This window comes from Gopherus flavomarginatus, chromosome 4 (genome assembly GCF_025201925.1).
Source record: "Gopherus flavomarginatus isolate rGopFla2 chromosome 4, rGopFla2.mat.asm, whole genome shotgun sequence".
NCBI classification, from domain to species: Eukaryota; Metazoa; Chordata; order Testudines; family Testudinidae; genus Gopherus; species Gopherus flavomarginatus.
In genome coordinates, this window is record NC_066620.1 from 99,050,824 (window position 1) to 99,072,048 (window position 21,225).

Below are 21,225 nucleotides of genomic sequence, written 5' to 3' on the forward strand. Positions count from 1 at the left end.
AATATTTATTAACTAGCAAAAAGAAATCAGAGAGTTATTTACAAGGTTAATGCAGGTAAACATACACACACAAATGAGTTACAGTCTTAGGATCCAAAAGGTAATAAAAGCTGCTGCAATATGCAAGCTTTCTATGTCCTTTAGAGCTAACCCAAGCCACGCAGCTCGGGGATCCCTTGCTTATACTTAGAAATATTGTCCTTTCCAAATTGCAAGCAGCATTGTGATAAAGTTCTTTCAGGTCAGTGATTTTTATTCCCTCTTCCCAGAGCTCAAGCTCATGGGATGAGTTCATGTGCAGATGGTCGCTTCTTGGAGACAGGGGAGGGAGGAATGCAATTAACAGAGTCTTTGTTCTTTCATGTTTCACAAGGGTTCATTTGGTTTTAACGGCCTTGCTGGTGGGCAGGACCAGCTTTTTACATTTACCAACACTGCTTTTCTGTTTGGTGAGTTACACAGTTACAGAGATTTACCATGTAAACACTCAATATAACTTTATACCATGGGATACAGATGTTATAAGTGAGATCAATATATGCAGCATCCTACAAGGATTTCATTAAGTCTAAACACTAAACACATTCTTATAAATTTAACATCTATTTTAACAATATTAACACATAGATGAGCCAGACTGGTTTCTAGCTATGCATTTGTCAGTGCTCAGTGAGGCCTAGGAGCCTTGGCATCAGCTAGCACCTGGTCTGCCAGCATTACACCCTCATTTGGACATTTCTAAGAATGCTTCTTACAGGGCTGCTCTTCATATCAGGCTGGCTTAATCTTTTGTGGGCCATGGCACCAGGACCTTGGCCCCACCCCCTGCTCTGCCCACACTCCACCCCTCTACCTGCAATCTGCCCTGAGGCCCCGCCTCTGCTCAGCCTCTTCCCTCTGAGGTCCTGCCAGGCACTTGCACTGGGGCAGGGCTGCCCAGAGGATTCAGGGGGCCTGGGCAAAGCAATTTCGGGGGGGGGGCCCTTCCATAAAAAAAGAGTTGCAATACTATATTCTCGTGGGGGCCCCTGCGGGGCCTGGGGCCAATTGCCCCACTTGCCCCCACCCCTTGCACTGGGGGATGGGGTGGAGGGGAGCAAGCGGTGGCAGGGCTTTTGGGGGAAAGAGGCCAAGTGAGGGCAGGGCCTTGGGACAGAGTGCGGGGGGAGTGCAGGTGGAAGGGAGGTGGGACCATGGTTTGGGCAATGGGACCCCTTCTGAGTGTGGGCACAGTGCCACAGCGCCATTGTAAACTTGGTACTGCTGGATATCCAAACACACTACTAGTATGATTGTGGGTGACTAAAGCCCTTGGTAACTTTCCGGAACTTTCAGTTGATTTCGACTCCTGAAATGCCGTTCTGCCTTTAATCAGCAGGTGGAGTGAGCTGGCAATGCCAAAGAATGCAGAAACCTGCAGAAGGGAACCATGTAGCTCCTGCACTTTTGATAGCAGTTTCCTACTCTTGTGCTTTTCAGAATAACAACATCTTCCAATCTGAGTGCCTAAAGTTAGGCACCTAACTAAGTAGCCTGATTTTTCAGAGGTGCTGAGCACCACACACATCCCATTGACATCAGTGAGAGTTGTGTGGTGTTCAGCATCTCTGAAAATCAGGCCACGTTTACACAGGGACCTAACTTCAGGTGCCTAAGTTTGAAGACATTGACCTACCTGCCCAGAAAATAGTATCACTTAGTAACTGGCACTTGGCTGGTTTGAACTGAAATCCCTGGTGCTGCAGCCCCTTTGGAATGCAGCTGTTGTTACTGCAGCATTAGTGCATAAGCCATTCGCAGGGACTAGACAGTTCTCTCTCAAATGTATCTCTTTATTCAGTTTGTCTGAGGTACTTCTTTTGTGTCTGTCTCCTTAGTATCTAGGTCCCAAGATGCTGAAATTTATTCTGGGAATTGCCAGAAACAGCTTAGATTACTGCTTGTGTCCTCTATGTTGGAAGTATGAACTCTTTCTCAGCAGCCTCTTAGTTCTTAAATACCCATGAAACTAACTGGGCTCAGCTTTTGGTATCTGGATTTTGTCAAGCTTGTACTTGTATTTATAAGCTTCATTCAATCCTCGTGTCTGTGAGTGTTGTAGGATCCCAACTCATAGTTTCTGAAGTTATAAGAACATAAGAATGGTCCTACTGGGTCAGACCAAAGGTCCATCTAGCCCATTATCCTGTCTTCTGACAGTGGCCAGTGCCAGATGCTCCAGAGGGAACGAACAGAACAGGTAATTATCAAGTGATCTATCCCCTGTCGCTCATTTCCAGCTTCTAGCAAACAGAGGCTAGGGACACCATTCCTGCCCATCCTGGCTAATAGCCAGTGATGGACCTATCCTCCATGAATTTATCTAGTTCTTTTTTTTAACCCTGTTATAATCTTGGCCTTCACAACATCATCTGGCAAGGAGTTCCACAGATTGACTGTGCGTTGTATGAAGAAATACTTCCATTTATTTGTTTTAAACCTGCTGCCTATTAATTTCATTTGGTGACCCACTAGTTCTTGTGTTATGAGAAGTAGTAAACAACACTTCCTTATCTACATTCTCTACACCAGTCACGATTTTATAGACCTATATCGTATCTCCCCTTAGCCAAACTGAAAAGTCCCAGTCTTATTAATCTCTCCTCATACGGAAGCCGTTCCATATTCCTCAACATTTTTGTTGCCCTTTTCTGAACCTTCTCCAGTTCCAATATATCTTTTTTTGAGATGGAGCAACCACATCTGCACACAATATTCAAGATGTGGGCGCACCATGGATTTATATAGAGGCAACGTGATATTTTCTGTCCTATTATCTATCCCTTTCTTAATTATTCCCAGCATTCTGTTCGCTTTTTTGACTTCTGCTGCACATGGAGTGGACGTTTTCACAGAACTATCCACAATGACTCCAAGATCGCTTTCTTGAGTGGTAACAGCTAATTTAGACCCCATCATTTTATATAGTTAGGATTATGTTTTCCAACGTGCATTACTTTGCATTTATCAACTTTGAATTTCATCTTCCATTTTGTTGCCCAGTCACCCAGTTTTGAGAGATCCTTTTGTAGCTCTTGGCAGTCTGCCTGGGTCTTAACTGTCTTTAGTAATTTTGTAGCATCTGCAAATTTTGCCACCTCACTGTTTACCCCTTTTTCCAGATCATTTGTGAATATGTTGAATAGGACTGGTCCCAGAACAGAGCCCTGAGCAACACCACTGTTTACTCCTCTCCATTCTGAAAACTGACCATTTATTCTTACCCTTTGTTTCCTTTTAACTAGTTACCAATCCATGAGAGTCATCTTTTGGTATCTCACTGTTGTCCCCATCTCACCAGGTAAATAATCATGTTACCTGAGGTCTGTTCCAGGATGAGAGATTATAACTGAGCAGAGCACTTCCTGCAAGTATTCACTGCTGGATTTCTCCAAGTTTCTTTGAGCTGTAGTTGGAGGGTCTTTGTGCTTGTGCTGCTGTTCAAGAGGCTCTGATAAAAACAAAAAGTTCTCTGTGATAAGCCCAGCCAGTGAGCATACATCTGGTGGTAGTCCCTCTTAGGCACCCATGCAGTCTTTACATGCTGTCATATCTATTCCAGCTCTACTTAAGGATTAACCACTAAAAGGAAAATGTAAATACACCCAGCCTATTTGAACACATGCCAGGTTTGTTCTAGGTGTGTCATTTAAAGACTGGAAGTAATTTGCGGGGTAGTGAGGGTGAGTCTGTAGATGAACTAGAGTTGTGATGAAATCTGGAAGCTAGAGCTGCAGGTGAGCATTCTTTCTCCCTTTCACACTATGATTGGTTCTGCTTCAGCCCTTGCTGACCTGTGATGCATCACAGGACCCGGAACCAGTTACATTAGGCTCCCCAGCAAACTTTAAGGATTCAAGTCAGCAGGCCCAGGTGTGCAACCACAACTGGTGCTGGACTTGGATAATCTTCTACAACAGATGCAGCCCTAGTAGTTTACTCAGGCATCAGTCCTAACCGCTAACACGCTTGCACATTAGATGTAATAGGTGCCACTGCATTAGCAATATGCTATATAACTATTCTGTTATAGCTGTTACATAACTAGTGATATCAATTGCTCTAATTTCTGTGTTTGTTGATTCCACAAGAATTTAAACCAAGCTGGCCTTGCTTGGCTTTGGATTAGCATGCAAGCACTTTGCAGAGGTATTTGCCTTCTTGCTAGACTGACAAGACATTTGTAGTGTATATAGGTTTATAGGTGAAAGAGGCCTTCTCATCTTAGAAACAATGGCAAAGCCTTTTTTGTCTGAGCAGGCAAAGCTTTTAGAAGGAGTTTTAGGGCCTAATCCTGTGAGGTGCTGAGAACCTTCAACTCCCATTAACTTCAAGAACAGTGAAAGTGCCCAGCACCTGTTTGGTTAGGACAATTAATAAAAAAGAAAAATTTCCTTTATTAGTATCAGAAAACAAATGCTGCAACAAATGCTTGCCTAACTTATATTCCACTAACGAGCTGATATTATCTGAATAGCACAGAATACAGTTGCTGACTGTGCCATGAGGCTTCAAACAAACTGCTACTTTCCTCTGACTGTCCTCTTTCCCCTGAGCCAAAACTGAACACTGCAACAGGGGTGCTTTATTTTTTTTTTAACGTGTAGACTATATCTTAATAGACTGTTTCATAGATCCTTCCTTTCATATTTGGGATAATGTGTACCTTCCACCCTCTCATACCCAATCATGTAACCTCCTTATGGCAGCTACAGCAATTGCTTACCTGGTAACATAACATTAGAAAAGTATTTGATATTAAACTGTCTTGTCACATGACTTATCGGATGGAAATTAGGAGAGCCAGCACCATGTTACCAGCTTTCAGACCATCACCAAGTGCTCCATGGACCATCAGTGGTCTACAGACTTCAGCTTGAGAACCATGGTTACAATAGGGTCAGTGTACAAAAAGGTGATTCAGATTCTTACTGTCTCTCACCAGAAACGGTATCAGATACAACTGCTCTAATGGTACTTTCAGCCAAATACACCATGAAGCTGGCTTAGTCCATTGCAGCAGAGAGTCCATCCAAAGGATGTCTGGAATTCTGCAATGTGGTCACCATCTCTCCTCCTCGGGAGCTTCAACAACTAGCCAGTGACACCACAGAAATAGGTGATGGTGACTGGGAAAGCCCAGGGTGAGAACAACCCTGCATCAAACTTCACTAATGGGTCTTTTACAGAATCCCAGATGGTACCGCAAGAGCACCTTTAATCTCCCTCACCTGTCATTTCTCTTGTAACTTTCCACCCTGAAGTGCATTGAGCTAGGCTCACAAAGGAAGGTGCAATCTGGACCTCCCTGTGCCAGTTAGAATGAACCTCGCCCCATGGAAGTAGTTCATAACCCAATTTTTGGACTTGACTCTGACCGTTGGAGAATTGCTGAGGTGAACATCCTAGTGCTTACTTGCTCCCTTTTCATTCAGCACTATCACAGAGTGTTTACACTCAGCCTGCAGTTGGCTTCTGCCTTATTTATGCCTAATTTATAGCTTGTTAACCTTGAGTTTGTTGATATCTAGCAGCTAGGTTTGCTTTTCAACTTATAGTTTGTTTGCACCTAGGCTACAGAATGTTAACAGGCAATTTATCTCTAATTTACTATTTGATAATTAGATGAATTGTTTATATCTACTTTATTTTCAGTTTACAAAATCTAACAGGGAGACATTTTATGATGTAGCACAGGTCCTGATAGAACAGAACAGGAGCTTCATTCAAGTTCAGGAGTGCATGTATTTCTGTGTTTTGCTTGGCTGAACTGCTGAATAACCTGCAGTGTTTGTGGACTGGAGAAGCAATCCATATATTTTAAGAAGTGGAGAAAGTGAATAATTCCACATTAAGGGTCAAATTGTCCAGTTAAGAAAAGTCCACTGTGGGAGAGTGAATAAGTTGTTATTTGTATTATGAGGTTCCAGATGAAATCAGGTTCTTCTTGTTCAGGTCTCTGTAGAAATGCAAAGCAACAGTCCCTGCCCCAATGAACTTAGGTACTAAGTTAAGACCAAACACAATAAGCAAAGTCACAAATATTTGCAGAAGAAGGGGGCTAGAGGGTGAGGGTAAACAGTGATTGGAAAAACATGGTTATGTTTGCTAGTCATGTGACAATTCGGAAGGCTAAGTGAGTATATATACAGATGCTCCCTGACTTACTCAAGAGTTCCGTTCCAGAATGCCTTGCATAACTCGAATTTTGCATAAGTCGGAAATGTATCTCCGACCATTACACACAAAAACTCCACAACTCCTATTTCTAGCTTATGGAACTTTTTCCATAAGCTTGGATTTGTATATGTTGGGTTTATGTAACTCGGGGAGCATCTGTATAAGAAATATGCTTGGGCAGATAAAGAGTTTAACTCCACCTAAGTATAGGGAAATTGGTGCCCTGGAATCATCAGGTTATTCAGCCAAAACAGGCTCCATTTGCACTAAGCCAAAGTTTTATGGGTTAAGCAGACTTGCGAAGTCACATAATGTTATCTGGAGTCTCATGATATTTGTTTATTCTTAAAGAAACAGTTCCTGTAGTCAGCTGGTTATGTGAAACTCTCAGCTCTCATTTCAAAAGAAAAGTAAGTTTCTAAGCCCTGGTCTACACTACGAGTTTAGGTCGAATTTAGCAACATTAGATTGATTTAACCCTACACCCGGCCACATGATGAAGCCATTTCTGTCGACTTAAAGGGCTCTTAAAATAGATTTCTGTACTCCTCCCCGAGGAGGGGATTAGCACTGAAATCGACCCTGCTGGGTCGAATTTGGGGTAGTGTGGATGCAATTCGACGGTATTGGCTTCCGGGAGCTATCCCAGAGTGCTCCGTTGTGACCGCTCTGGACAGCACTCTCTCAGATGCACTGGCCAGGTAGACAGGAAAAGCCCCTCGAACTTTTGAATTTCATTTCCTGTTTGGCCAGCGTGGTGAGCTCATCAGCACAGGTGACCATGCAGAGCTCATCAGCACAGGTGACCATGGAGTCCCAGAATCGCAAATGAGCTCCAGCATGGAGCATGTACGTGCAGACGAATCTGTGCTATCTGAACTCTGTTCCAAAAGACAAAATGCTGGAATATTTGAAAAAATCTCCAAGGGCATGAAGGACAGAGGTTATAACCCGCAGCAGTGCCGTGTGAAGCCTACCAAAGAACCAGAGAGGCAAATGGCCACTCCGAGTCAGAGCCCCAGCCATGCCACTTCTATGATGAGCTGCATGCCATTCTAGGGCATTCCCGTACAACTACCCCACCCCTGTGCTTCCCTTCTCCCCCACCCCTCCCGGGCTACCTTGTCAGTTATCTTCCCGTTTGTGTGACGAATTAATAAAGAATGCATGAATTTGAAACAACAATGACTTTATTGCCTCTGCAAGCGGAGATCAAAGAGGGGAGGGGAGGGTGGTTGGCTTACAGGGAAGTAGTGTGAACCAAGGGGGCGGGTTTTCATGAAGGAGAAACAAACAGAACTTTCACACGGTAGCCTGGCCAGTCATGAAACTAGTTCTCAGAGCTTTTCTGATGCACAGCATGCCCTGCTGTGCTCTTCTAACTGCCCTGGTGTCTGGCTGCATGTAATCAGTGGCAAGGTGATTTGTCTCAACCTTCTACCCCATCATAAATGTCTCCCCCTTACTCTCACAGATATTGTGGAGCACACAGCATGCAGTAATAACTATGGGAATATTGGTTTCGCTGAGGTCTAACCGAGTCATTAAACTGCACCAGTGAGCTTTTAAACGTCCAAAGGCACATTTTACCACCATTCTGCACTTGCTCTGCCTATAGTTGAACTGCTCCTTACTACTGTCCAGGCTTCATGAACCATGGGAGTGAGAGGTAGGCTGGGGTAGGTGCGATCGCACGGTGCTGCCAACTGGGAGAGCAGCCTGAGGCAGAAGCCTCCAGCTGGCATGATATTGCAGGCAGAACTGAATCTCCATTAGACGAAACTTAAAGAAGAGAATGACCGGGAGTCATTCTCATTTTTGTCCAGGCACCCCTGACTGACCTCACTGAGGCCAGCCAGGAGTACCCATGTCTGCCCAGGTGCCCCCGGCCAACAGAAAGAGGGAGGGAGGGGGGCCTGATGATATGTACCCAGAACCACCTGCGACAATGTTTTTGCCCCATCAAGCATTGGGAGCTCAACCCAGAATTCCAGTGGATGGCGGAGACTGTGGGAACCAACTGTGGGTTAGCTACCACAGTGCAATGCTCTGAAAGTCAACGCTAGCCTTGGTACTATGGATGCACACTACCGACTTAATGTGCTTAGTGGGGACACACACTGTATCAAATCAATGTCTAAAAAATCGACTTCTATTAAATCGACCTAATTTCATTGTGTAGACACACTCTAACCTTCAGGGTAATGAAGAAAAGCTTGAAAATGTGAAACCTAGTAGCTCAGAAGCAAGAACACAAAATGTAATTGTTTAAACACTTCTGGGATTTTTAGAGCAATTTTTTTATTTTTGGAGGGATCTGTCTCCTGATATTGAGGGGTTGGGTTTGGCAATAATGCTTAAAATTGGTTTAAAAAAATCAGCCTGTGGCCAGGGTTACCTGGTGAAGTTGAGCGGGAAAGATAGTTAGAATCTTGAGGAGAGTGTCCCTAGGAGCACTTAAAAAAAAGCGCTCAAACTAATTTTAAAAAGTTTTAGAATAGAAGGCCCCAAAATCTGCTGTGGCCTCTTCATGCCACCCCAGCAGTGCCATAGAGAAAGAGAGCAGAACTGGCTCCCTCAGGAATTCTACTGTTTAAGGAAGGTTCCCTGCTTGGCATAGAACTGGTGGAACAGCTCTAGGCCACCCTACCTTGCAGCCTTTACTATAGGGCCATGCCAGAGGGCATGAGGGGTGTGGCTGGAGTGCACTGTGCTCCAGCTATTCTCACCTGTCCATGCTTTGTAAGGGGACTATGGGCAGGCCAAGTGAAAATCTGGGGAGCCTTGATTATATGTCTACATGGGACTGAGCAGGTCTCTGGGCACTTGCAGAATTCAGGAGGTGCAAAGGTGGCTTTCCCCTCTTTCATTCTGTGCCCAACACATATATGGGGAAACAGAGAAATAGGGCCTAGGAGTATAATCTTGAGCGGTACTAAGCATCCATATGTTTATTTTACCTCAATAGGAATGGCACATGTTCAGCACCTCTTGGACAGTAGCTCAGAAGAAATAGATTTTCAGGATAAGTTTAAGGAGGAAGCTGTAGCCTGGTGGCCCAACCATCCCCTGCCAGTAATAGTGACTCTTCCCCTGAAGCTACCTAGGAAAACACCTCTACACACACTTCCTGTCAGTATAACAAATCATGTCCAAAACAAATGTACGTGTGAAAACATCAGAAATGCCTTCTCTGTGCCCCAGGAACCAGTGAGTTGCCCCTGTGGGATAACTGGAACTATTGCCAGAACCTTACTGATATAAATTGACAGAGCTTCACTAATTCGTTGTCTCTCTGCTTTCTCTTTAAAAGGGCAAATCCAAACACAAAACCATATTTAAAAGTACAACAGAAATGAACCAAACCAGGGGGTTGACTGGTCATTTTTGCCTCTGATCCTGTTGGTGAACAAAATGTATGTTGATTCTCCGTTGTGCCTCTTGCATCTCCCTGTACTTCTTCCTTGAGAAGGTGATTAGAGACAATGGTTGTCTGTCTTGATCTTCCTGCTCCTGAATCCTATGTTGGATGGGCGCTCCCCTCTAGTTGACTTGTCCCCTGCCGGAAGAAAAAAAAATTTCCTTTTTCTTCTGCTCCCTAACCTTTAGAAGTAGAGAACATCTTTTTCTTCTCACTTGCTCCCCTGCCTGGTGGAGTGGGAAAGGAACTTCTCTCCTCTTTCCCCTATAATAGAGGAGATGATGATGGAGACTGAGGGGGAGTGGATGGCAGGGGGAAGGGACTTGTTCTCTTTCTCCTTCCTCCTCTGTGTGTGGAGGGAGCATATCTTGTCTAGTGTGAAAAGTGCCATCAGAGCAGACACAACTTTGGGCCTGATTCACTGCTCACACCAGTGTAAACTCTATTGAGCCCACTTTTTCCACTGCCTTACACTTTGTGTAATCATTTAGATCTGTGAAAGGTGAGTGTAAGAAAAAATGCTTCCAATGGTGTGAGTGAGTGAAAAATTCTGATTTGGCAGTATTTTTCACTACTTTGTATAGCTGTGACAACACAAAGTGCGGGGCAGTAGAGAATCAGACCCACAGACTAATGTCAAGTTACTTATGGGTGGAAGTGAGAAGAGAATCAGATCCTTTGTTTTTAAGGTTTCCCCTGCAAGACGTAAGTACTTGTGATGGCCTAGACCTAAATTCTTGGTATTTGGGTCCCAGAGTTTTGTGTTGGGCCCAGCTCTAGTAAGCATGGGAAGGGGAAAGAAATATCTGCACTTTTACTGAAAAATAGGAAGCTATCCGTAACCACAGCAGAAATAAAATTAATTACAGTATAAAATATGCAGTCATGAAAGGAAAACATTCCACTGCCTGCATGGTGTCTCCTCCACATGAAGAAATGAAGTTTGAAAACTGACATAGGTATTCCTAATCCTGCTTTGATGACTCCAACTTCCACACAGTAAGGGCTGACAGGTCACAGGGTGTGATTAAAATAAACAGATCCAAGTTGAAGAAGGGGTGTGTGTGTGAATTGTGTTTTTGACAGACCTACATGAAACCTGTGAACTTAAAGTTTTGGGATAGAGGTCTGAAAAAACAGGCATTAGGAACAATCTTGATTTTTATAAAAGGAAACTGAGAAAGTCATAATTTCTGACCTCCTTAATTTGTTGTGATACACTAACATGCTGGCTAAAGGAAATATTGAGATATGTAATGACCAAAAGGAGTTCACTTAGATCATTGACAGAGATAACAATACTACATGCACTTAAAATAGTAATTGTTGATATTAAATTTGGGTTCCCAAGTTTAGATGCAAATTAATAAGATGATTATTTGCATGTTGCTAAAGGAATAGTGAATTGTTAAAGGCTGTTTTCCTCTCTTTTCTTTGTGTGTTTTTCCATGGGAAAGGAGGTCTGATTCTACATGTTTCTGGTGAAAGAAATGCTTTTCCTGTGTTACAAGCCCCACCTTCAGTTATTAAAAAGTAGGAGAGATTATATCGATTTTACTTTTCATCATCTGCCATTGGTGTTCTTTTTCTATTTTGCTGTCTTTAGACAATGAAAAACTAGTCTTTTGGGTTTCAGGCATTAACAGAAGGTGATAATTTTGGCCTTAAAGTTTTAAATTAAAAAAAAATCATTATGAATTAAAAAACAAAAAACTAAACATTTCTATAACCATTTTATATTTATTTTAAAAAGCCTTAATTTTGAGCATAAACTACCTGACTTTCTGTCTTGTCTTGTCTTGTCTGTCTGCCTCTCTCTCTCTCTCTCTCTCTCTCTCTCTTTCTCTGTGTGTGTGTGTGTGTGTGTGTGTGTGTGTGTGTGTGTGTGTGTGTAAAAGACTGCAAAGTGTTCATACTTATTGCATAATTATTAGTCCTCATGCATGTTGTGTGTGAAATGAAATTGATTTTTAACAATAACCATACTACTCCATTTAAAGAACTAACAAATTTTGTGTGCATATGTTTTCAACTCCATGAAAAGCTGTATGACTTATAAATTATGAGCCTGATCCTGTGAGAAGTTGAGACCCCTCAACCCTCTGAGGTTGCTCAGCACCTCTCAGGAGACATTTTCCCCTTAGTTGGTGAGGCCCTTGGAGAGCTCCATAAAATAATCAGCAACAGAAGATAGCTTTATGTAGGGTTGCTATGCAGAAAAACATAGCAAAATGGGAATAGTTGGTGGACATAGATGTTTCACACCCTGATCTCTCAGTAAGTTCCATGTGGCGGGATCCATGCACCTGCACAAAGGCCCACTGAAGTCACTGGGGTTCCATGTATGTGCTGGGGGTTGCCTGCATGGAGCTCAATGCAGGATCAGGGCATTAGTTTCACTTGAGATAGACTTGTATAATGGAATTCATAGGTGGAGTCTTGGCTTGGCCCCTTACAAAGAGCAGGCCATTCTTGAGGTGTACATCTAGACTTGAACTTTGTGGGTGCTCGAATGTGGTGGTTTAGTATAAGCCAATCTTTGTTTCAACTGATTGTTCCCTAAATTTCCTACTCAAATGTATATAAAAGACACTTCCTAAGTCACCCCTGCTGAATGTCAGCTCTTGGTTTACTGTTCAGTTCTAAACTGGACTCAGTTGTTACTGTTGTGCCTATAGTGTAGAGGCCTGCCAGCATTAGTTATACATTTTTAATGGGTATTGTAACTTGGCCATCAAAAATCACTTTTAGCTGAGGTGTTAGCCTCTGCGAGCCAACTTCTTGTGTTTATGGTGGTGGGAGGGGATCTCAAAATTAGTCCTTTTGGCCACTCCTATTCATTAAGCAGAAGTTTCCATGGAACTATCCACAGAGATTCCAAGATCTCTTTCTTGGGTGCTAACAGCTAATTTAGAACCCATCATTGTATGTGTATAATTGGGGTTATTTTTTCCAGTGTGCATTACATTTCACTTATCAATGTTTAATTTCATCTGCCATTTTGTTGCCCAGTCACCCAGTTTTGTAAGATCTCACTGTAATGCCTCACGGTCTCCTTTGGACATAACTATCTTGAATAATTTAGTATTGACCGCAAATTTAGTATTTGCCACTTCACTGTTCACGGTGGAAAAAGCTAGAGAGAGAGTTTTGGGCGGGGAATCTGGTGTTGACTAAAAAGGGTTGGGGTTGTATGCTAAGAAACTATTCTTTTGGTTCTGGTTCCTCTTGTATTTGGAGAAGCAGGACCTCGTATGTTCCTTGTAAATAAATAAGATTGCATCAAAGTAAATACTAGACTCCATCAATTTCCATTCCTAACTGGAATATCCCTAAGGCCCTAAACTTTGACTAGCCAGTCAGATCAAAAACATTCAACAGTATTTTAACTTTCAGTTGCTGTGCTGGCCCAAATAGGTCCTTTTTTCCCTATCAATATCTAAGTGCTGAATGATACATATTGACACTCTGAAACCAACCATTAAAGTCAACTGGATGATGAAACCATTCTCTGAAAAATCATTAGAAGATGTACATGATAGATGCAATGGATTAAAAGATGTTATGCCTATAGCCGATCAGCTAAACAATGTACTTTAACACCTTTAAAACGTTTCTTTCCCTTTGTCGAGAAACACAACTATCCAGCCCTTATAAAGCTTGAATCATATCTCATACAAAGTCTCAACAACACTTTACAAATATATTGGTGGATCTGAATACTTGAGATGGGTTGACATTGGGGGGGTGGGAATGCAAGACTTTATAACCTTCATCTTCTGGATAAAACTTTTCTGTTTTTTCCAGTGGACATTTCAGTTGAAAGTACCTTCAAGTTCTGTTTCTTTCACATGAAGGCTGGGCCAGAATAGCAATGACCATTTTAATTACTTTTTATTTCATTTTCTTTCTGTTATTTCTTTTTCCATAGGAAAGAACATCTTTAAATCTGTGTTTGGATTTATGGTAAAGCAAATAGTTTTTTTTATTTTTTCTTATGATTATAAAAGAAAACCAAATATAATTTTAGCTCTTTAGGAATTCCTTATTTTATATCCGAACATCTAAGATGTCAGCAGCAAACATATCGTAAGTAGGTCGGGCATGTCAAATACTCAGTATATCTCCAGGTCTTCCAACATGTCTGTGATTATGTGCCTGCCTTGAATAAGCTAGGATTAAAGAAAGGGTGGAGTTAGTGCACACACAAAAAAATTGTTTCCTGTGTTTGTGTTCACACACACAAAAAATTAGCAAATTGAAACATTTCCAAAAAAGACAGGTGTGCAAATTCTTCCTTCTGAGAGGAGGTGTGATGCTGTTTAAACTGCTGCTTTTAAGCAGGGTTCATCTCATCACTTTTCAGAATGTAAATATTATGTTTTTAATGAAAGCAGCTGCAGGACATCTGAGAACAAAAATGTTATCATGAGATAAGAATATCACAGCCCAGGCTGCAGTGACCCCACAAATCAGGCAACATTCACCACTTGATGCATTTGTTTTTGGATGTATATTTAACTGCACAGTTTACAAAAACAAACCAAAAAATATGTGCCTGTACATTTGTGACCATTGTACCTCCACTTTTTGTCAACGTAATAGAGATGTGAATACATGATGAATAATGCAGCTTTAGTTGCCAAATTTATTGGGCAAAGCCTGATTTATTAGTCTTACTCCATGTTCATTCTATATGGGCAGATACTGGGGAGTCTGTGGGAAAAGGGAAGGCAACAGGGAGTGGAGTGTAGACTGTGATCACTATATAAAGTAAATTAACTATTCATGGATGGTGAAATGTTGTGGGAAGAAACAACTTCAGCTTCTGTTTCCAGAAAGAGTATTCTCATAGCAAATGCTACATGCAGTATTGTATTTATAAATGGACAAACAAAAAACATGGTGAATTATGAAGGGCAGACTGATAAATTGTATATCTACAGGTATCCACTTAATTGCACTCATTTTTGCTGGTATAATTTTAAAATGTTAACATAAAACAAATTATTGCATAAAGATATTAGAGAAGTTAATGTGAAGAAGCATTTAATAGCTCTTATCACAGTTATGTATCAGAGGGGTAGCCGTGTTAGTCTGGATCTGTAAAAAGCGACAGAGTCCTGTGGCTCCTTATAGACCAACAGAAGTATTGGAATATAAGCTTTCGTGGGTGAATGAATCCCATGTGTCTGATGAAGTGGGTATTCACCCATGAAAGCTTATGCTCCAATACTTCTGTTAGTCTATAAGGCAGGGGTCAGCAACCTTTGGCACGCAGCTCGCCAGGCTAAGCATCCTGGCGGCCCAGGCCAGTTTGTTTACCTGCTGCGTTGGCAGGTTTGGCCGATCGCAGCTCCCATGGGCTGCAGTTCACCGTCCCAGGCCAATGGGGGTGGCAGGAAGCTGCGGCCAGCACATCCCTGAGCCCGCACCGCTTCCCGCAGCCCCCATTGGCCTGGGATGGCGAACCGCTTGCCAGAGGTTGCCGACCACTGCTATAAGGTGCCATAGGACTCTTTGTCGCTTATCACAGTTATTTCTTTACAAATTGCAATTTAATTCTATCACACGGCACATGGCAATTTAAAAAACAGGCATCCAATGTACTTGTTGGCACTGCGCTATTACTCTGATGGACACTTTTTAAATATGTGATGTGAATAATGAAATTATCTAACAAAAGGTGTCCCAGTTAAACAGATGTGAAAACCTACAAGTTAAATACGTTACATAAAATCAGTTCCTAACACCATGTCCCAATTAAGCAAATGTCCCTATTAGCTAGACCCTGATTAAATGGAACCAATTGTATTATTTTTTAATACTTTTACCTACCGTCGTACTGCCAAATATGTAAATCCATCAAGATACAATATAATCTCAATATAGTATCCGAGAGGATGTGAAAGATTTTTAAAATAGCCACAATTTAGATGTCTTCATCAGTCTGATAGTAACCAAATAGAGAAGAAAAGGGTAAGAGAATAAGTAAAGAATGCTTGATCTAAGCCTTTGGATCAGAAGCTGATTGTCTGTGGAGGTCAGGGAAGGATTCACCACCACCAGTGCAACTGGTTGTTCCCTACATTTCCTACTCAGATTTACACCAATGCAAAACTTGGCATAACTGACATTAGGGAAAGGTGAGGAGGGTTTATTTTCTTCAAAGTAGCAGATACTGGCAAAGGCAAGTGTTAGTGTTCCATACCCGCCTAGGAGAGAATAGTACCCAGGTTGTAATGGTATTAGTTAAAAAACAAATATCTAGATTAAATTAAATTTGTTTTTCTCTACCACTGGAAAAGTTGAGTGGAGTTAACTGCTCGCACTCTATTCTGATGTCAGAATGTCATCACTGCTATGCTCTACTGTGATGCCTGAGATCAATAATGAAAAGAAAGAACTAAGTTTCATACATCCTTTTGATATTAGTATTAATAAATACTGTAAATTTTAGATTTTAAGACCTACATATTACTGTCTCATAAAAGGCAGATGTGAACTGGTTTGGATTTTAAAGTCTCAGGATTATGTTATTTCAAAGCTAGTAAGAATTTTTTATTTTAAACCGTCACAAATCAGGAACTATTCAAAAAGTATTCTACATGACATGATACAAATATGTCCAGTCACAACCTGCAATGGGCAAATATTTGTCTGTATGGTTTGAATGTGTATCTAAAAATCTCAATTTGCTTTGATCTAGACAGAAATCCAGCAAGGAAATGTGAAGAGGCTTTCTCACCAGACTTTTGGTAAGAGAATCAGTCCAGCTGGGTCAGCAGTATCTCAGGAATAGCATCTCAAAGTATTCCAGTAGTTCACCACTAGGCCAGTGAGAATCAGGAAGTAAGAAAAAGGGGTATGTTTGGGGTGAGGAGGAGAGGGAACAAGGAAGGCAATTCTATCTGCTCCCATAGATTTAGTTTCCACCTTTGTTATGATGACTCACAAATCTAACCCTGACCTCTCCCCTGTCATGTCACCTAGGCTTTTCTTGGTGTCATCTTCACATTTTTTCTTCCTCCACCACACCTTGCAGGATCTTGCCAAATCAGGCAGCTTCATACTATCTCTGAAATCTGTTCTCACAGCTAATCTCCTGATTCAGGCTATGACTGTTTCTTGCCTCAACTCCTGCAACTTCTTCCTTTCTACATGACCAGACAGACTTGTACAGTAGGTCTTAAAGTCTGTACTTATACAAGGACTTGCAGTATCCTGCTATTTGGAGAGACCTTCATTTATTTCAGAGGAACAAGAGTGGTGACATTTGACAGAGTATATAGTTTGCAACCTTGCAAGAGTTCACTAAACCTGAATGGCTCTGTGCTTTTCTACCTCCCCCACCGGAAAAAAAAAAAAAAATGAAGAACAGAGTGAGGTGATGTCAACCCTTTTCACAGTACAGGCTGAGTGTTGGGTGCCTCCACCTCGCTTCACAACCATATAGCACCAGGTCTGACTCTGAGCTATAGTGAATGGGAGATAGAAATGATATCATATCATCTGTGAGAATTGTGCAAGTGATAGAACTCAGCATTACTACTCTTGACACTGCACCTTGAGTCTGACTATACTGCAGAATCCCAGTTATTGCTGACCTCCCAGAAAAGGAAAGCAAAAGCTGGTCAATCAATGTCCTCCTCATTAAGTTCCCAGTAGAGTATTTTGGTTGGGGGAGAGTTTTCCATTCTGACCTTCCTCTGTTTCTGCTATTGTAACAACTATTGAGGCCTTCAAATTGGGATTAGAGGTAATTCCTGTTAAAGGATTTATTATTTATATTACAGTAGTTCCTAAAGACCCCAAACAAGATCACACTTTGTTGTGCTAGGCACTGTACATACATGTAGTAAAACAGTCCCTGTCCCCAAAGAACTTACAATCTAAACAGACGGGAAACAGAAACACCAGAGAGGTAAAGAGACTCGCCAAAGGTCACAGAGTAGGTTGTTAGAAGAGGTTAGAATAGAATCTAGGTCTCCTGAATGCCACTCCAGGGCCTTATCCACTCATTACCTGAAGGCATGGCTTGTGGCCTAGGCTGGGATCATCCCCTCAAGCTCTCAAAAAGTGAGACATTACAGTAGAACAGTCTTACAAAAGTGCCTTCCTTTAGCCATCCTCCTTACTGCCCTTAAAAAAGGCACCAGATTTTAACAAAAAGAAAAAAGGCAATATTCAAAGGAACAAGCCTTGGAGCTAGTAGTCAGCCTCAGCATCCAAGCTACATGCTGGGGATCTCTGGTGAAGCCAGAGAAATGGAATTTGATTCCTGGGCCACAAAGAGGAAGCCTCAGGGCTGCAGTACATCCTGCTGTTATAGGCCTAACTGCCTGTATTGCTCCACAGCAGAGAATGGTAGTTGTCGGTCTCCTCATTCCTCTTTTTTCCTGTCTCCAATAAACTTGTAGCTGGAGTGCAGGAAGTACCAATAAGAGCTCTGTGGTGCACATGGTTTGTGGTGGGCTACATACTGCAGTCAGTGCTGTAGAGTTGGAAGAGAAGAGTAAGTCACAAACAATTTATTGGAGCTTTTTAAGTTAAATTATTCAAGTCCTCTTCTTGGACCCTGGACTGACCAATCAGTACAGGATAATAAAGAGACAATTGTATACATCAGAAATTCAAGGACCCAACTGACTGCTCTTCTGTTGGACTTGTTTATCATGTTACTTTCATAGACAGCCACTCCCCTCCTTGACTCATTCATTAAGTCAAGTTGTTACTCGAATCATAATTGAAAAGGGCAAGAACCAGATGAGATGACTTGTTTGCATCATCCTCTCTCACCCCTCCTTGTAGCCTGTAAACATTTGGAAGCCATTTTTGGCCTAAGTTTGGGTCAGCTGATGTTTGTCTGTTGTCCACTGATTAGACAGATTCTGTTAGGGAGCACAACTCTGCTGCTATAATGATACAGTACTATGCACTTCTTTAGAGCCTTGCCTATGAGAATCAGAAAACATCTTGCACTTATCAGTGAATTCCATTTCACAGAACCCCTGTAATGTAGGTTGGTGGTGTTATTCCATTTTACAAAGGAGGAAACTGGCACAGAGATCAAGTGAGTTACCCCAGGTCATGTGACAGTGCCACATATAGCATGCAACTCTCCTGACTCCCTGTGCCATAAGTATGTAAAATGTGAAGACTTCTCAATTTGGTTTCCTTTGCTAACAAAACAGTTGGGTACTAGGATGAGGAAGGTCACCGTCAATTTAATCCATAGTAAATGAATTAATGGTCAAATTTCTATGGTTGTGTAGTGGACACTGTATGGAAAAATTCCTAAGAAGTCATAGCATGTCTTAGAGGATGAAGTGCTATTTGTGAGCAGTGGTACCAAGACATGAAGTTTTTGTTTATGCTTAATGGGCATATTCCTAGCAAGTCAGTGCATATTTGGCAAATTACTGTACTTATCTCTGCATCAGGGCATATTTTGAAGTCCCGCTTGAGGTAGATCCTCAGTTTCCTTAAAGAAGTTTTGAAGATTCCTCTCCCCACCATTTTTCAGAGTTTAGACCCTCATCTACTTAGAATGTCAGCTCTTCGGGGGCAAGAACTGATTTTTGTTCTCTGTATGTACAGCACCTAACATAAATGGGGTCCTGGTCTATGACTGGGGCTCCTAGGCACTACTGCAATACAAATAATTAACAGTCACCCAAATTTCCCATGTGACAGCCACCATACATTCCCTTCCATCCTGCAAAAGGACCAGGGAAGGCTGAAACTACTGAGACTAAGATTCTGGAGGAATTAGGCCATAGTGATTTAAACTCGCAATGTATTTCTATAAATCCTCAAAGATTCAGAAGTTAGTTGTCTGAACCTAGAATCATCTAGTGCCAAACACTGATCACGAAGCAATTGTCTTTTGGTTCAGATCAGTTCCACAACCGTTTAGTAGGGACATTGAATACAAATCTATTCCTTGGGGATATGACACAGGATTAAAATATGATTTAATTAGATGTAATGGCTTCTTCTTTTCTTTTTCTGCACAAGCTTCTCTACCTAAGGTTGCCACCTGTCCATGTTTTGGCTTTTGTATCTGGGTGCCATTTAGGTTTGCCAGGTGCCAAGTTTTTGACTGGAAAGTCCAGAAAAGGGGACCAGGCAGTGTCTGGTCAGATGTGCTGACCGGACACAAAAAGTCTGGTTACTGCGAGGCAGGGGAGGCCCCAGGTCATTAACCCACACCAGTCCCTGCTCAGTCAGGGCTACCTCCAACCTGCAGGCAGGCTCCTTGTCAGGTGGCAGCAGCTGCTGTCCCAGCCCAGGAGCAGAGGGAGCCTAGCTGGTGCAGGAAGGGAGGTGGAGACAATCCAGCAAGCAATGGAGAGAGAGAGGGAGAGGAGCAAATAATGGGGTGTAGTCTTGGGGGAAGAGGTGGAGCAGGGGTGAGGCTTTGGGGGGAAGAGGCAGAGCAAGGGGCATGCCCTTGGGGTCTGGTTACCAGTAATTAGAAAGGTGGCAACCCTAGCTCTACCAGGCAATGTTTGTGAATGAATGTCTGTTAAAGGTAGACCCTAAAACAGTAGTTAGACTTCCATTTTGGAAATGTGGTTCTTTTTTTTTTGTTTTGAATTAATGAATGAGAAATGCTATCAGAGTGGAAATTGTTATTCATTCTTCTTGGCAAGTGACTGACTTCTGAATGAATTCATGGTGCTTACCTATTTGCTCTATTCCATTTTAAAAAATGTTTGAGTTATAATGCTGTTAATTCACATTCTGGTACTCTCTTACTAGAGAGACAAGATGGGTGAGGTACTATCTTTTACTGGACCAACTTCCGTTGGTGAAAGAGACAAGCTTTTAAGCTACTACACCGAGCTCTTCTTCAGGTCTGGGAAAGGTACGCAGAATGTCACAGCTAAACACAAGGTGGAAAAGATAAGAAGTTAACAAATATTGCAAGAGACCATTCAAGGTGAGTGGGTAGTTAACACCTCTTCAGTCATAGGATAAAGGAGGTGTGGTGGGTTACAGATTGTTGTTCTGAGTCATAAATCCAATGTCTTTACTGAGTCTGTGATTTTTATTGTCTAGCAAAATTATGAAATGAAGCCCCCAGGCTTATCTTTTGAAAGTGATGTGCAGGTTTCCTTGGAGGATGAAGACTAAGAGGTCAGATATGGAGCGACTGTTTTGTGAAAAGTGTTTGCCCATGGATGGTAGGGTGTTTTTGTCTTTTATTGTTTTTCTATGTGAGTTCATGTGAGAGCATGGTGAGTGTCTGTTTTCACCCACATAGTGGTTATTGGGGGATTTAGTGCACTGGATGAGGTACCCCACTTGTTCTGATAGGCATGTGTAGGACCCATGGATCTTGAAAAGTATGTTGGGGAGCGGGGGAGTTGCATCTGTTATGGTAGGGTCTGGTACTGCTTGGAGTTGATGTGTACTGGTCTGCGGGGAGCTTACTTCCAATGATGAGCTTGGCAAGGTTGGGTTGTTTGAAGGTCAGAAGAGAGGTTTGAGGAAAGATGTCTTTCAGGATACGGTCCCCGTCAAGTAAGGGTTGTAATTGTTTAATGATACTGTCAGGCTATCTAGAGTGGCTCATG

At 42.1% G+C, this 21,225-nt stretch overlaps 1 protein-coding gene across 2 annotated transcripts in view; it reads left to right on the forward strand.

The window, feature by feature from the left end:
- The window catches only part of LOC127049292 (uncharacterized), a 105,820-nt gene that overhangs the window by 32,456 nt on the left and 52,139 nt on the right, over window positions 1-21,225 (forward strand). The window contains exon 3 of one of the 2 annotated variants that reach the window (XM_050949932.1): window positions 11,101-11,173. In XM_050949932.1, coding sequence (XP_050805889.1) covers window positions 11,101-11,173 — 73 coding nt within the window. Of the gene's footprint in view, window positions 1-11,097; window positions 11,174-21,225 lie in introns of those variants that run through there. The other variant, XR_007773908.1, reaches the window with a different exon arrangement.